At 40.3% G+C, this 18,232-nt stretch overlaps 1 protein-coding gene across 2 annotated transcripts in view; it reads left to right on the top strand.

Annotated features, from left to right (window-relative positions):
• Nucleotides 1–17,758, top strand: part of rps6ka4.L (ribosomal protein S6 kinase, 90kDa, polypeptide 4 L homeolog) — a 33,470-nt gene extending 15,712 nt beyond the window's left edge. The window contains 10 exon segments of one of the 2 annotated variants that reach the window (NM_001097926.1): nucleotides 525–669; nucleotides 1,795–1,956; nucleotides 2,261–2,380; nucleotides 2,531–2,664; nucleotides 4,434–4,527; nucleotides 5,500–5,670; nucleotides 6,029–6,220; nucleotides 14,222–14,378; nucleotides 14,871–15,034; nucleotides 16,675–17,758. In NM_001097926.1, the coding sequence (NP_001091395.1) occupies nucleotides 525–669; nucleotides 1,795–1,956; nucleotides 2,261–2,380; nucleotides 2,531–2,664; nucleotides 4,434–4,527; nucleotides 5,500–5,670; nucleotides 6,029–6,220; nucleotides 14,222–14,378; nucleotides 14,871–15,034; nucleotides 16,675–16,890 (1,555 nt within the window). In that variant the 3' untranslated portion in view covers nucleotides 16,891–17,758. 2 annotated transcript variants of the gene reach the window in all.
• The last annotated feature ends 474 nt before the right edge of the window (nucleotides 17,759–18,232 follow it).

Here is an 18,232-nt window from a genome sequence, read left to right as displayed (position 1 = left end):
TGTCTGTTTTGCTCAAATGTCTTGCACAAGTGAGGAACTGAATATCAGTCATGGTCTTGCTGCAGTATTTGCCCCTTGCCTGGCATCCAGAAAGGATATATTGACAGCTACAGGGGACAATCTGTGTCCTTGATAGCAGCTGTTTAGGGTGCACCACAGGGCTGCATATGAAGCCACAGGATAATTGTTGTCTCCGCTTTAATTTTAATCTGAGCAGTATGTATTTTTTTAGAAAAGGAAATGATCATATACTTTTAGACTAATGGTGCATGGGGAGATTTGTTGCCCCCCATTTAAATCTTCCCTACTGCAGGCAACAAATCTACCTGAAATGCTTTCGCACCAGCAATAAAGTAAATGGATGATGTGAAAACATATGCAGTAGCCAAGATTTACATGCGGTTCAAAGCGAATCTCCCCATGTGCCATTAGCCTTAAATAAGTGTGTCGTATGCATGGAAGAGGTGAGGTATGGAAAATGTGTCGGAATCTGTAAGATAAATGATACAGACCTCTTCTCCCAGGCGTATCCTGAAAATGGACCCCTCTCTTCCCTCCTTTCTGAGTTTCGAGGCCAGAGATCTTCTCCATAAACTGCTTCGTAAAGACCCCAAAAAACGTTTAGGAGCTGCAGGGGCATCCCAAATAAAGGAACACCCTTTCTATAAGGTGAGGGTTCACTGCAATCTCTCTTTAGAGGACAGAAAGGTTTATAGCAGAATAAAGAGCTTTTGACACGCCATATATTACAGAACTACAACTATGTGCATTAACAACGCTTCTACTGACAACAGGATATATTTAGGGCAGAGACAAGTGCAGATTTGGGGAGATTTAGTCGCCCGGCCACAAATCGCCTCTTCTTCGGCGAATAATCTCCCTGACCTGCCTTCCCGCCAGCTAGAATCTAAATCGCCGGCAGGATGGCACTCGGATCGCTTTGATTTCCGGTCACCCAAAGTTTTCTCGTGAGGCGACTTCGGAAAACTACTCGCTCCAAGTGCCATCCCGTTGGCGATTTAGATTCTAGCCGACGGGAAGGCAGTTCAGGGAGATTACGGTAGTCGCCCGAAGAAGAGTCGATTTGTCGCCGGGAGACTAAATCTCCCCTAATCTCCACTTGTGTCTCTGCCCTTAGTTCTGCAACATCTGTATTGCAGAAGATTGTCTAATCTGGATTTTCACTTAATACATTTTAGCATTAATGACAAATCATGCATTAGCATCACTTTATTTACATATGAATAAAAAATATATATTTACATTAGTGACTGCACAGACAACCATATTGGTTTATAACACTGTATCCAAAAAGAATGTGAGGACCTCCAATAATAAAGAAACAAATAAATAAAAAGTAGAAAAATGTATTAGGATATAAGACCTAACGCGTTTCGTGCCTATTGGGGCACTTACTCATAGGCTAAATGGCACACCCCTGTACACATGTTATAAAGGGGCTGTAGCCAATCACAAAGCTGCAAACACATGTTACCACTCTGTTACAATTTGTGAAGTTCCACCTAGTGGTTAAAAAGCTTTAATGTGGCAGTAGCACAAACTCTGTCTTTATACATATTGGTTTATAGCCCTGCATGTATTATTATTGAATGGTGACGCGATCCTGCCTTCTCTGCTGGGATAGAGTGAAATGTAATCCATACTCACTCTATCCATACAATGAAGCAGTGCCACTAATGCAAGAGTTCTATTGTTTTGAAAAACTTTGGGCAACATAATACCACATTAGAGTTGGATCTGCCACGACAAACTTTTTTTTTCATTTTTAAGCAGGATATGGACTGGGAAGCTCTCTCACTGCGCAAGGTCAATCCTCCATTCCGTCCTTCAATAAGGAACGAGACAGACGTCAGTAATTTTGCTGAAGAATTCACCAATCTAGACCCTGTCTATTCCCCAGCTGGCACACCTCCCTCTGGTGCTCCTGTCTTCCAGGTCTGTGCCACATAATAATCCTCCCCATTGTTTTGTATGTAATCCATTATTATATTTCCGAGGATTCATTTTGCATTTGCTTCCTCTTTTTCTTGACTGCTTGTTCTGTATTAATATTATTCTCATATTTGCGTCATTCAGGTTACGTTGCTGTGCATTTTCCTGGATTTCAAGTTTGTTTTATAGTTGCCTGGTTTCAGACCATATTTATCACAGTCTTATCCCACATTTTCTGTTGATATTTAGCTCCAAGTGAATAAGCCATGGCTGTGCCTTTGATCCCTTTTCTCTCTCCTTGACTTAGGGCTACTCCTTTATAGCACCTTCTGTCCTATTTGGTCGGAATGCTGTGATGAGAGACATGGCAGCTCCTTCTGCAGACAAGCCTGGAAGTCCTACTCTAGCTCTTAGTGCTGCTATGAAGGTAATGGGCAGACTAAAGCCAGTGACCATTTTGGTTATGCACCCATGTTCTAAGACCATTTGCTTTGTATCTCCATACAAATTTGTACCCACTCTATGTGTATATTATCATTCATTATCATTTTCCACCCATCTGTTTTTGTCTTTCCAGGACTCTCCATTCTTCCAATGTTATGAAATAGATCTTGAAGAACCAGCTCTGGGATCTGGCAGCTATTCTATCTGCAGAAAGTGTCTGCATAGGCAGACCCAAAAGGAATATGCTGTGAAAATCATAAGCAGGAGGTCAGCAATTTTGTTTAATGCTAATAGAACATGGGTCTTTTGCTTCTCTCCCATCTCACTCTTGAATGGAAAACACCAGACAGCACATGAACTGGTGACTTTTGGCCCTAAAAAATCCACAAGAGCAGTTTTACATCGAAAAGCAGTAGGAATGGCAATGTCAGATATACACACAGAAACACATGCACAAAACAGAAAATAATGTACAAATAATTGTCTTCTCCAACAATGTGTTTGACTGTTCCTCCACTTTTCTGTCAGTGACAAAATCTCCTTCATGGTTTGATTGCTCCCACCTTATAAAGCCATTTCCAACTGTCTGCCTTCCCTTCTTCTGTACTGTTGTATTTAATCTTATTGGAAGAATCTATGGGGCAAATTCACTAACCCCCGAAAATTCGCCAGCGGCTGCTTTGCTCACAGCGCAACACTTCTCCAGGCGTAGATTCGCCAGGACAACGCTAATTCACTAAATTCCGAAGTTGTGTCCAGGGCGCCGAACGGTGGCGAAGTTGCGTTACTGTGCCAAGCAAATTGAAGTTGCAATAGCGTTGCCTAATTTGCATACGGCGGGAAGTTAAAATTCAATGGACGTATATGTTGCAGCAAATACATTACACTACACAAGCCCCGGAAACCCTAATAAAAGAAAATAGAGTTGTTATATTGCCCTACACATGAGCCCAGTGTATAGTTTATGCACCATATCTTAGGAAATGTAGGGGGAAAGCCGGTTACCCCAAAAAAAAATTACGCTCTTTTGCAGCCTATCACCCTGAAAAAAGGAAAAGACACTAGCGTTTTTTTGGGACTATTTTTTTAGGAAGTCCTATCTACTCTATAGCACTTAGCCTGGTCTGAGGTGGCGCAAGAGGTAACGTTCAGTAAAATCTGCATCTTAGGGAATTTGAGTAATTATGTCCATTCACCAGAGCGAAAATTCACCTGGCGCTAGGGAGCGAAGTACCGCTATAGCGAAGTTATGCCGGCGACCGTTAGTAAATTTTTCGCCAGCATTAGGCACTTCACCCTTTAGTTAATTTGCCCATATGTTACAATATACTTATTTGTATACTGTATACAAAAAGAAACTCTTAAGAAAAACCATTTTGTTATTATTACACGTTAATATTCTCTCTTACTGGTATTTTTGCCTTCTAACAAGAAAATCCAGCAATAAAGTAACTAGAACTTGTTTTAGAGTTGCCAAAACGTTTTCACATTAACAGTTTATTGAAATCACTTATCAGTCAGGGCCTCACTGGGCCCTCTGCATTTCTGTCGTTTCCCCAGCTGCAACAGGTCTATTCTCTCTAAGCAGCTGGCATGCAATCTTTTTTATCTCCTCTAGAAACAATATATATATATATATATATATATATATATATATATATATATATACTATAAAAAAGAGAAGATAGTGTGTGTGTGCGTGCGTGCGCTCTTCCGCTTTTATGGCCACTCTGATTTTATTTTCCTTCATTTAGTGACATACTTATTTCTCCCTTCCTGATCTCTCTCTGTGTCCTAATTTGCAGGCCTACTGCATTACATGGGGAATTTACCTAAGGACATCTTAATTTCACCTGTTCTAGCTATTGAGAGTAGGACCTGCTTTATTGTAACATATAAATCTGTACAGACGGTTGTAAGGAATTTATTTAGAAAATGGGTGTAAAAGTAGTGGAAAGGAGACCTTAGCCTTTGGTATATAGTGAATTTTATTGAAATTTTTGTCATTTAGTTCTTGCCTCTGTCTCTTGTAACAGGATGGAAGCCAACACCCAGAGGGAGGTAGCAGCACTGAGACTGTGTCAGGGACACACCAATATTGTCGCACTTCACGAGGTCCTACACGACCAGGTCTGGCATATTATACTTCGATACTATCAGATATTACTTGTCCCTTTGTAAGCTAATCTCATTTAATGTTAATGGTACAATAACACTAGAAATCTAGTGTTTCTCAGATGTTTTAATTCTGAATGTGTCCAGAGGCCTCAGTGTGATATGGCACACAACTGCTTTCCCAGTCATCCAGCCTACAAATTTCACTGCTAAAAATGTATTTGTGCATCTGTGCTAGTTATGACTCAACAGAAAATGCTATTGGGGGCAGTCTAATGCTTACATTTAAATTTGAGTACATATCTATAACTCTATCCTGGGTTGATTATAACAGTTAAGGGGTTCACTGTTATATCAATTAATGGTGCGTTCAGGTAGGGGCCAGCGGCGTGTTTATTAATAAACCACAGTTCGGAGTTAACCTCCTATTTCACAAGCACACACTCTGTGTAATAAACCTATACTAGCGGTGCCCTAATCATTAATAAACACGCCGTTGGCCCCTACCTAACCGTACCATTAATTGATGTAACAGTGACCACCTTAACTGTTTTAATCAACCCAGTATAGAGTTTGTGTTTACCGTTCATAAGCTGATGGCCCAGAGTCATAACAGCTTTTCTCTCCTAACTATTTTTTAAACATTTATTTTCGGTTCATTTCTATTTTAGTACTAAAAGTAAAAGTTACTTTTTATCTTATTTAATTTGGGACTCTCAGATTGAGTTAGTGGGAAGGTGCAACTGATGGGACATACTTTCTCTTCTTGATTTACATATAAACTTGGTGACCCTGCACACCACTAATCTGTTTCCATATCTCATACAATGGAAGGTGCTACCTATCACCTCTTTGTTACATATGTTTTCTATATTTTTGTTCCTTTCTTTTGTTAATTTAGCTCCAGTCTTCAGTGCACTATAAATTCTCTCTTTTTGTATCTGTTAATATGCAATTTGATCTGAAAATGGTTTCTCTCTGTGACAGTACCACTCATATTTAGTTATGGAGCTCCTGGATGGAGGAGAATTACTGGACCGTATAAAAAAACAGGCCCGTTTCAGCGAAGTGGAGGCCAGTAGTCTAATGCGCAGTCTGGTGAGCGCCGTAGCACACATGCATTCAGCCGGAGTCGTACACAGGGACCTAAAGCCAGAGGTAAGTTAAGAATAGGTAGGCCCTAACTGGCAATCTGTAGATTCTGCCAAATGCCAGAGGAGCTGCTGTCAGATGCCATGGACAGTGACTAGATATTGAGCCTGTTGGGGCTGTTTGGGCCTTTGTGAACCTAAAATATCAGCCTGTTTTGAGTCTGTCTGGACCTAAAAACAAGAAACCTGTTAAAAGTGAAACACAAGCGAATGTTTAGCCATGTGAAATGCTGGGGGATAAAGGTATCGAGCTGGCTGACTTTAGATAGAGTTTACTGTATTTGCAAGAGAGCAGGATAGTTTGTCTTGAGAAATATTTGCACCAGTTATGTACATGACCCATTTTAGCTTTCTCCCACTATTAGAATCTTCTCTTGTCATCTCCTGGGGAGAACGCAGTACTAAAAGTCATTGACTTTGGATTTGCAAGACTTCGCCCACCAGGATCACGTCCATTACACACTCCCTGCTTCACCCTTCATTATGCTGCTCCAGAACTATTTTCTAACCAGGGATATGACGAACTGTGTGACCTGTGGACTCTTGGAGTCATTCTGGTAATGTGCTGCTGTTTTCTATAGTTTATTTACATTAAAAATAATCTTTGGCTGAAGAGGTCTATCAATTTTGTATGTAATCTGCATGTTCCATGTATGTTCTATTCTGTTGTACAGTGCTGTGGTATGGGATGGCTCAATATATTTAAAGGGGTGTTTCTTTATTATACAACTTAATGCAGCTAATGGAGGGGATGCCGACATGCCTAAGCCTGAGCTGATAAAATATATACATACATGCATTCACCAGACTCACATGTCAAATTGCCAGGGCATGCCCTAGATGCCTCTGCATCTAGATGGGTGTATGAGCAGTCAACATTAGATACATTTTTCCTAATTGAAATGAGTTGAATATATTTTTTAATACACAAGATCCATGAAAACCTGTAAATGATATCCTATGGTACTATGACATGAAATCAGTTATAATCAGCGCTTAGTGTTGTCATTTGTGTCACAAAAGTCACTGAAACATATAAATAGCCCACACACCATTGACAGACATATCCAATGATCTTTCTAGCATATTTAAAGGAGAACTAAAGCCTAACTAAAGAAGTAGCTAGAAATGTTGTACATTATGTTTTGTGCTTCTGTACCAGCCCAATGCAACCATAGCCCTTTAGCAGTAAAGATCTGTGTCTCCAAAGATGCCCCAGTAGCTCCCCATCTTCTTTTCTGCTGATTCACTGCACATGCTCTGTGCTGCTGTCACTTACTGAGCTTAGGGGCCACTCACAATATACAGTACACATAGAATAGAAATGTTACAATATCAGGCTGATTAGTAATTAATACAGATAATTACTACATGGCAGCACAGAAACCAGTGCAATTAGCATCAGAATTTAATAATCTGCCCTGTAGCATCAGTTTATATTACAGACCAACCTCATTTTCTGCTTGATAATTAGTGACGACCCCTAAGCTTAGCTTCTCAACAGCTGCTCAGAGCCCACTGAGCATGTGAGTGTCGCAGACACTTTCCAAGATGGTGACCCCCTGTGACAAGTTTGAAGTCCTGGATCATTGCTGCTATTGACAAGCTGAAACTTTAGGTTTGTGCAATAAGTTCAGTAGATAAAATATGGCATTTTTAGCCACATTCATTTTTAAGGTTTAGTTCTACTTTAAGGGAAGGGCTGTCTGTATATGCTTCAGACAAAGCCATTATTAAAGGAAGGGGTGACAGACTGTGAGGAGCAGTCAAAACTATATGTCCACTTTTAGCCTTGAAAGAAGCTACAGCGTAGAAGGGATGTGGCCTGTCAGCTCGTGGGAATGGTATGATATAATGCAGGATATAATAGTCCACACAGGACCATAAATGCACTTCTGTAGGTCAGGAACAAATCTCTCTCGCATACCCTGTACAGAAAAATGCCATAAAGCTATGCCATCACAGTTATTTCATATGTATTTAGAGAGTAAATCTGAAGGTATTTAAGCAAAGAAAAAGAATTGGTTGGTGTTTCTTTAATGCTGAGGCCAGTTTGTGCCCTCCTCTCTCGTTCCCTGTCCATACTGTGAACTCATGTTCCTGCTCTGATTCACTTCCTAAACGCCACATTCTTTCTATGTCCGTCCTCTGTATTCGTTGGTCCTGTGATGAGTTTCAGGAAATTGTCTTTCCAGTAGCACTACCCACATCCTGCGAGCTATCACCATTTTGTTGATGAGTAATAAATGCACCATTTTGTGTTGATCAGTGCCAGGCATGAAGCATAGGCGTGGCAGTGCAAGCTTTTCATTCAATGAACTAGAAGGGATGTGAAGAACTTTCCATGAGAGTCAAAACTTTTAAGCTCTCTCTCACTAGTTTTCCTGGCTTCCGCTTAGTCCCACAAATCATAATAGTTTTCGAAAGGCTTATAGCGTGTTTGCTGGCAACAAATAAACTTGAGTGCTTGCTCCACCTGGTGGATAAAATGACAAAGGCATGCTGGGTGTTAGAAATTCATCTGCATGTCCCACATTCACATACTCCATCCACTGGTGTAATGGTTAGATCAGATAAATATAGTCATTTTTAGAATAAGAAATTAAGAATGCATGTATGGTTCTTTTTGGGTGTGAACATCATCATCTTTTTTCAGTATCAGGACAGCCATCAGAATTCAAGGGGCCCCACACTACTTAGTTGGCAGGGTTGTACACCTTAGGCGCACCAGGTATTAAAAGAGAAGGAAAGTGCTTTTATGCTTGGGGTTGCCAAAAGTTAGGCAGCCCCAAGCAGGCCCGGACTGGCAATCTGTGGGTTCTGCTGTAAGGTGCCATAGAAAGTCAGTATTTAGTGGGCTGGTGGGGGCTGTTTGGGACTCTGTGTGGGCTGATTGGGCCTCTGTGTACCTGAAATGCCAGGGCCTATTTTAATTCTCAGTCTGGGCCTGCCCCCAAGTGATTGTATTTACTTACCTGACACCCGGTGCTTCTATCAGGAGAAAACTTCACCGGCCCGGGGTTCTTCCAGCGAGCACCACCGAGAAATCCTCTTCCTGCTTCTTTCTTCAGTTTGCGGCTGTGCATGCTCAGTAGAGCAAAAAGCTGGCTATTTCGTACTACTGTGCATGTGTCTGGCCTGGCAAATTTGAGAAGCGAATAAGACAATTGCTCCGTGGTGCTTGATGGCAGAACCCTGGGCCGATGCACTTTTCTCCTGATAGGAACACAGGCTGGAGTGTCAGGTAAGTAAATACAACCACTTGGGGGTATGCAGGGGATTATGCATTAGGAATGTAATTATCTGTCTTACAAGAACCAAACATGGGGTAGCCTCTCATCTAAAGAAAATACAAAAAACATAGTTATTTGTGACTAAACAATAAGCTCAGCACAAGCCTGGGAAAGTGTTAACAAACTGACATATTAATGAGTTTGATAGCGAGTAACGGTTAGTAAATTAAATTACTCTTTAATATAATACTATAAACATGATAAAACATATAGGGGTTATGTAGTAAAAGGTGCAACATTTGCTACTGGTCTAAACACCTATAGCAACCAGTCAGCAGGCAGCATATTGAATGGTATGGGTTACTACACGTGGGCAAACTTTATGCCTTTTATTGCATATGGGGAAAAGAGAGAAGTTTATAGGATAAGAAGCTAAACTGCACCACTGCAGTCTGTTGCAAGCAGTAAGCTTTCAGAAGTTTAGCACTAATATTGGTATATCAGCTCCATAGTGTAATGCTATATTTACTCTTTCGATAAAGGGTGAGGGGAGCCCTCAGAGAGCAATAACTGCTGTGATCAACGTTTTTTAATGCAAGACTACATAATTACATAACATGTTTTGGGGCTTGCATGCCCTTTCTCAAGTGTCATTTGAGAAAGGGCACGCAAGGTCCAAAACATGTTGTGTATTTACTGTATGTAGTCTTGCATTAAAAAACTATGTTCACAGCAATTTTTGCTCTCTGAGTGCTCTCCTCATCCTCTAAAGAGCAATTTCTATCATGCTATATTTAATTGTATTGTATAAAAAGATGCACTTCCTCAGCCTTTCCTCTTCCTTTCCCCTGAAAGTAAAATATACACTTTGTGCTGCATAACTGTGACCAAACATCTAGGCCAGGGATCCCCAACCTTTTGAACCTGTGAGCAACATTCAGAAGTAAAAGGAGTTGGAGAGCAACACAAGCATGAAAAGTGTTCTTGGGGTGCCAAATAAGTGCTGTGATTGGCCATTTGGTAGCCTCTATAAGGATTGGCAACCTACACTGAGGCTTTGTAAGGCAGTACACCTGGTTTTTATACAAGCAAAACATGTCTCCAAGCCTGGAATTAGAAAATAAGCTCCTACTTTGAGGCCGCTGGGAGCAACATCCAAGGGGTTGGAGAGCAACATGTTGCTCACGAGCTACTGGTTGGGGATCACTGATCTAGGCAATGTCCTGGTGACCAGCAAGAGGTACAAGAGGAAACTGTATGTCTTCCTTGCAGCCAAACAGAAACATGTGAGGACAGAGCTGATTATTGGAGGGCTAGATGTTTGGCAAGCCATGAAAGGCTTATGAAAGCAGAGCTGACCAGTGAATTTTCCATCAGGATCCAATGGCGCAGATTGATCACATTTTAGTGTCTCAATAAGCCTCAGCCAGAGTTTTTTTCTCTGAAGGATCATTTGCTTGTAAGAGAGACGTTCAACTCTTTCTACAAGTGTGAAAATTTGATATACTGTATGTCAAGGAGGTAGGATAACATTAAAATGGTGAGCTTTTGAGCAATGTGTGACAAATTGAATACAGACTATGGACCTATATTTGGTCATACAATCTATATGTTTCACCTGTAGTCATCCATCCTATGGTTATTAAGCTGCCGGAGGAACATTCAACATTACAAGTAGTTACATACCAGCTACTGTTCCCTCTAATTTCTTTTTAGTCGTGTGTGCAAAAATTAACTTTTGTTCTCTGTTCTCTCTAAGAAGCTTAGAGAGTTGGTAAGTGCTAATAAAATTACTTCTTGTGTGTATTGGCTTCAAGACTTACTCAAGTGGCTTACAGTATGTGGGGCCATGGGCATGGCTGTAGGGATCATGTATATGAGTGGGTGGATTGGCATTGTAGTAAAATGTTGAGATCTTTTATATGGATATGTTGGCAGATATGAATGCTGACACTAATGATATTTATACAAAATAAAGATAGAAGGCGCACACCCTTTAAGTTAAACTACAGGGTGCTAATCCATAGGTGACTCCCCATAAGGGTCTCCATATGAATTACAAATATAAAAATAATGGATAGCACACCCAATTTGAAAAGCAATGAATTTATTACAAAAAAGAAAAAATTATGCAAAAATAATATACAAAAAATCAAATAATACTAATGATATTTAGACTGCTGAAATTGACTAAAATGGCCAGTCCTAACCCTGCTCTCTCCCCAGGGCCAGAATTAGGGGTAGGCAGCAGATTCGGCTACTTAGGGCACAGCAGGGTGGACAGTGCCACCTACATGAGCTAGTTACTGGCACTTGAAAAAGCGAGTGGGAGACAAGGGAGAAGGTATTGGGCTGGGGTTAAGGGTTGTGAGCGTCCAGATTGAGAGTGACCTGCAGTGGTGGGCTTGAATGGTTGGGTGCTGGACCTTTGACACAGCAGAACTTGGTCCGACACTGTCTCTCCCTTTTTAGTGCAGATATAATCCTGCTGATGGTTTTAAATTTGCCATGAGGTGGGCCAACAATCACATTACATTAAGTGGTCTATTTATTACACTGTGTAAAACTGTGTAAAACATTGGTGATGATAGCAACCAATCAACTTCCACAAGTTAGAATACATAAGCGAAGATATGATTGTTTGCTATGGGCAATATCACCAATGATGTTTTTTCAAATGTTTTACACAGCATGATAAATAGACCCTTTGGGTCTGGGTAGACCTGTTGGGTAGGGCTGCACTTACAGTCTTCACCTAGTGGCAGATATTCATCAGGAAGTCCATCAGTCAGGAGTGGCTGAATCTGCAGGAAATATTAACCTATGTATGACCAGCTTCAGTTTAGCAATCATCATCATCTATTTATATAGCTCCATCATGTACAGCATGTTACATTAATTCTCTATTAACTAGTTTGGATGCCTCTACAACAGAAAGGGTGGTGGGGCAATAGAAAAGCAATGGGACAGGTAAATCTTGCCACAGGAGGTAGCTATCTATGGCCCATCTGTTGACAAGTGCTCCTCTGGACACAGTATAACAGCACCCAAATAGGAATGCTGACAGTCTTTTTAGAAAGTTCTCACCACCCTGTTCCTGCAAGCTTGGCTTTGTGCTCTGGCAGTTAGGTCTAGAATTAGGCGCAGCTGTTGGGATGGTAACACACACTCCCTGATGGAATAAGGAGTCCTTCAGCTATATTCAGCAAATGCACGGTATGGCAATCATTTGCTTCCAGGGACCTTGTGTTAGCCCTTCTTACAGAATGACCTTCAATAGAGAAACACTTTAAAAGGACATAAGGACGATAGCCCTGCCTAGGGAAACTGTCATTGAATCAGAGAAGTATCTTGTTCTTGTTGAGCCTATAAATTATAGTACATATAGCCTATAATAGCCTATAATACAATACAGCCATGAATATCCTGTAAATTATATCCTTATAAATGGTGCTTAGTGATGTAATTTCTGTCACATTACTCATTGATGACTCGTTATAAAATATGAGGATATTAGTCACCTCAGCCTTCAGCTGCATCCTTTTATATTGTCATGGAACTCCTTGGTGACTTACAATATCCTTATATTTTACAATAGGGTGGACATTATTCACTATATAATATTTCCTTCCTGCATAAAATTAGATCTAAGATTTCTTAGACGGGTCCCATGGGCTTCTGGCTGGCCCGCACATCCACAAATAAAATCGTGCTAAATAATTTTCTATGTGTATGTTGGCCTGATCAACCTAACCCATATCCACAACACATGGATTGTGAGGCTTGGATTGTGAGTGACTCAGCAGCTACTGGCTGCTAGGGGATACTGGGAGTTTGGCAACAGCTGGAGAGCCATAGGTAGAAGATATAGGGAATAATGTACCCCTACTGTAAAATATATGGATATTATAAGTCACAGAGGAGTTCCATGACTTTCAATGACCATATGAAGGTTGAAGGCCTAGTGCTTTCTTGCAGGTCATGGAACTCCATGAACTGGAGTGGCTGCTGTAAGATGCCACAGACAGTTGATAGTTATTAGGCCTGGGGGGGTTGTTTGAGGCTCTGTATACTTGAAATGCCAAGTTTTATTTTGAATCCCCGGCCAGACCTGTATCTTACAACAGGGGGTATATTATTTTTAAGAATACACTATGTTTAGTGAGTCTTGTGAAACAAATTACTTAAATAAGCACTGACGACATCATTAAGGGCTCCTTATATAGTGAATAAAGTACCCCCTCTTGTAAATTATAAGGATATTATAAGTTACTGAGGTGTTTCATGACCATATAAAAACAAGAGGCCGAAGGCCGAGTGTTTTTATACAGGTCATGGAACTCCGAGGTAACTTCTAATGTCCTCATATTTTGCAATAGGGGGTACTTTATTTATTATAATACACAAGATTCAGTGAGTCATGTGGCAGAAATTACATTACTACTCACCGTTTATAACTGATGACATTAGTACTCACCGTTTATAAGGATATTATTTACAAGATATTCATGGCTTTTGTGTATTATAAGGATATAATACACAAAAGCCATGAATATCTTGTAAATTATATCCTTATAAACGGTGAGTTCTGATGTCATCAGTTATAAACGGTGAGTTCTGATGTCATTTCTGTCACATGACTCACTAAAATGTGTGTATTATAATAAATAAAGTACCCCCAGTTGTAAAATATGAGGGTATTAGAAGTTGCCTCGGAGTTCCATGACCTGGACCATGGCCTCGTGTTTTTATATGGTCATGAAACTCCTCGGTAACTTATAATATCCTTATATTTTACAAGAGGGGGTCGTTTATTCACTATATCATTTACAGGATATTCATGGCTCTTGTATATTATACATATACGGTATTACCACCTTGATGAGTTTTAGATTAAGGACAGGAGAGAGACTTTGATGTGTCATTAAAACAGAAAGAACAAGCCTGTAGGCCCCTATGACCACAGGAAGGGTACAACCAGGTAAGTGTCAGGTGAGACATGCAGCTGTTGGTGTTACTAGTTGAGAAAACATAGATAAAGATGCTGGCTTCCAAATTCATCCACTCTATAGTTCACATGGTTATTTGGGAGTGTAGTTTGTCAGTGCAAGCCTTTGGCATTCCCCTGTTGGTACTCAGCAAAGTACTCTGTATAGCTATATTTTCATTAAAAGCTGTACCACATAGGGCTGCCTGGGGCAACATGCTTGAACCAACCTTAAACAAAGAGAATTTGCTTGTCTTTGTATTTGATATTCTTTTACATTTTGTGATGTGTGCTATTATTGTCTCATTTCTTGCTTTGTATCCCTTCTTGATTTACAGTATACCATGCTGTCTGGTCAGGTGCCCTTCCAAGTGAAAAGAGGCAAATTTCATAACCGTGCAGCTGACATCATACAGAAGATTAAGGAAGGCGATTTTAGCATGGAGGGCAAATGTTGGGAGCATGTGAGTGAAGAGGCCAAGGATCTGGTCAGAGGTGAGGGAACCACTGGTTTGTTTAGGTCTGTTACATCATAAAAAAAAACAGTATATGTGCAGATGTGCGTACATATATGCAATGTGTATAATACATGCTTCTTCAAGCATTATGGACCTCTCAGACTTAGGAATAATTCTTATTGCTGTTATTATTATTGTGCTGTACAATAAATGGGTGTATACACTGAACATACAGATTTACATAGGAATACATAGATTTACAAAGGAACCTAATATTAATGCAAAGAGGGTCCTGTCTGGCTGATTTGTTATTGATGTCATGGGCAAAAATCAAGTCAGTCTCATAAAATATGGTCCTAGCTTTATTACACTGACTGACCTTGTCTGTACTAGATGAACATAATTAACACCCTCCTATTTTATAACTAGAATGTGGGGAGTGCCAAAATTACTTGTATATGTGCCTCCCAGATTGTAATATACAGTTATAACAGTATTACAAAGCACTTATTTGGGATTTCTCTCCCAGGCCTTTTGATCGTGGACCCCACTTGCAGACTGAGTCTGAATGAACTCCAGGAAAGTGATTGGCTTCGTGGTGGGCGTCCTCTCTCCTCCACTCCTCTAATGACTCCAGATGTCTTGGAATCTAGTGGCCTAGCCACTAAGAACTGTGTGGATGCCACCTTCATGGTAAGTGGAACTGTCCCACTGCTATGTACTTTGATACCATCTCCAGTACATTGATGTGTTCAGCTTAGTTATACTCTTAGAAGACCCATTCTCTCAGATTTAGCATCAGGAGTTAATTAGCTTTCCCACAGAACCAATCCATCATACAGTCAAATAGTTATTCCAATCATTAAACAAACCTAAACAACAATTGAAGGCAGTGCTGTCCAACATTTTTCAGCATAAACTCAGGCCTATCCAAGTTTCCATATCTGATCAAGGGCCAAATCGTATTATTATGGTAACCTATAAAGAAGCTTGTGGAATGGGGTTTCAGCCCTGGGGCCATAGTTAAATCTCTACAGGGCCACATCTTACCCCCTGACCTATACTTGGACAGCCCTGCACTAGAGCAGTGCTTGTCAAACCTTTTCATTTTCCCCCTTGAAGGTCCAATTTTTGACCAGACCCCCACCCCCCGAGCTCATGAAATTAGTGCAGATATAGGAAAATATTAGTGCATTAGTCATCCAGCCATAACTCCAAGAATATCTAGGATATTGAATATATATTCATTTCAAATCACACCTTATCTGACCTTCTACTTTGGCTTTTTATGTATATCTAGGAGAGCAAATGGCTATTCTCCCTCTTTCTCACCCTAATTCAGGTCTGGACTGAGAATTAAAATAGGCCCTGGCATTTCAGGTACACAGAGGCCCAAACGGCCCCCACCAGCCCACTTATTACTGACTTTCTATGGCACCTTATAGCAGCCCCTCTGACATTTGCCAGAACCCACAGATTACCAGTCCGGGCCTGCCTAATTGACCTTCAGGGGCCAGCTTTACAGTTTGGGAACCACTGTGCTAGAATAAAGAGCTGTACTCCACCAGTTGGAATGAGCTAATTGCAAGCAGGAGAAGTATTTTCAAAATAAGCCATACATCCGCTTCACAGCTAATACTGAATTCCCACACTTGCTGTGACACTTAAAGGTGAACTAACAAAAATTGAAGACAAGCTTCAGCATACTGAAATAAAAAACTTTCTAAATACAATCAATTAAAAATTCTGTACCGTTTCTGAAATAATTAAGTTTATCTTCACTATTCCTCTCTCAGCGTCTGTTACTCCTCATTCTGTCTTCATTCGAGAGTTGGGTGTCAGATGAATGATCCAATATATCTTATAGGGGGCTCCTTTTGCCTAGAAGATGTATTAGAGCTCACTCTATTAAAATCACCAGAAATCCTGTCTCTTTACATGCAGGATTTGTGCAAAAGGCAGTTATTTTCTTAGATTTTGTTTGTACTGGAATCAGTTATTTGAGTGAGCTCTAATACATCTGCTAGTAAAGGGACCCCCCATAAGATATATTGGATCATTCATCTGACACTCAACTGTTGCATGAAGACAGAATGAAGAGAAAAAGATGCTGAGAGAGGAATAGTGAATATAAACAACAACAAAAAAAACTTGTGTGGCACTAGCCTAATTCAACTAGTACCTGACTAGCTCTAGTGCAGAACCTGTATGTGTACTCCCCATACATCATGACATCTCTGCAAAGAAAGCGAGATAGTCACTTTCAGTGAACATATTAGATTTCTCCTTACCACTTGGTCATGCCTAATTTATTTTTGCCACTCATGTTCCAGGCCTTTAACCGTGGAAAGCGAGAGGGTGTATTCCTAAAGAGCGTGGATAATGCTCCCCTTGCCAAGAGACGCAAGCTGAAGATGTGCAGTACTGGTGGTGACACACGCAGTGGTTCCTCCTCATCCTCTTCTTCCTCATCATCAGCTGCCGCATCTGCATCCTATTCTCCAAAATCCAAGGGCACCCCTCAGAGTCATTGTTCTGGACACTCTTAACTCAGTGACATACACTATACCTCTGCAGGTCACATACCCCTGAATTTTCTCCAGGCCTCCCATGATACAAACATTTTCTTATGTATTATAATATGGGTGGGATATGAGTATATATGTGCATATATGTATGGGTGTTACATTTATAAAGCTAGATACATATCAGCGTTTACAGATTTCAACTTTTGGAAAAGGGATGTATATGCTTATATATAGATATATGAAATGTTTTCTGGGTTTAAATATTCACGCACAATATTATATATTTGGCACGGTATCTAACACCAGAATACCACGAAAAGAAATGAAGAGGATAGTGTTGGCTGCACAGTTGTACTATAATTCTTTTCATTGGAATGTGGCCTAGTTGAGTCCTTATAGACTGTATTTACTGTGTTTGTGTATATAGATATTATTGGTTGACCTGTACATATGTATGCAACAGCAGAATAGTGTGGACCCAAGTTTATTCAAAAGGGCTCACTGACACTGGATATATTCAGGCCACAGAAAGTCCATAATAATTTTCACACTATTTAAATGCTATTTTTGTGCAATGTGATCTTTGTCTCTCTTTACAGGACTACAAATCTGCTGCATTAATGGACCAAAGTCATGTATACAGTGTTTACAGAGCAGTGCAAGGACAAAATGCCTGTGTGTTCAAGCCCATAGTTTAAAACATTTACTTTCTTATGATTTTTATGCATCAATACTTGCATGTGGAAGTTCTGCTTGTGCTTTTGGGCTGTGAAAATTATTGCACATACCTTTAGTATATGCATTCACATTTTAGATTCTCTAGTAAACTATGCGCTGCTTATTGGTATTCGTCCCCATAAACAGATGCCCTTTATGGCACCATTGTGCAGCAGTTTGTATGATTGTATTAGTGTGCAGAACAGTAAGCCTAGAACATGTTGGCTTAAAACACAAGCCAGTGACAGCAACAAGTCATAAACCTTCTTAGATGCACCTATTACCTATTATCATTACATGAAATTATCATGACAAAAGAACTTGGGCTTATCAAATGCAAAATGGTGGTTCTAACTTTATTTCTGTGAATGTGTATTAATTTGCAAGGAGATTGTTCCTATTGTTAGAAGAATAGACAACTATTGTTAGAAGAATAGACAACAGTAATTTGGTGCATTGTGCTAGGGTTGCCTGGATGAAAATCAGTACAGTCTATATTAGATAGATGGTAGTGATGTGCAGGTTGAGAAATTGTCGGCCCAACCCTAACCCTGGCTGCCGCTCCCCCCTCTATTTATAGACCCACACCCTCTCCACCCGCAGTGATGTCACAATTGGGCAGGGCAGGTGTGAGTCTATAAATTTA

The sequence above is a fragment of the Xenopus laevis genome, chromosome 4L, assembly GCF_017654675.1.
Source record: "Xenopus laevis strain J_2021 chromosome 4L, Xenopus_laevis_v10.1, whole genome shotgun sequence".
In the NCBI taxonomy this organism is placed as follows: domain Eukaryota; kingdom Metazoa; phylum Chordata; class Amphibia; order Anura; family Pipidae; genus Xenopus; species Xenopus laevis.
Note: the sequence above shows the minus strand (reverse complement) of the source record. Positions and strands in the feature narration are given on the sequence as shown.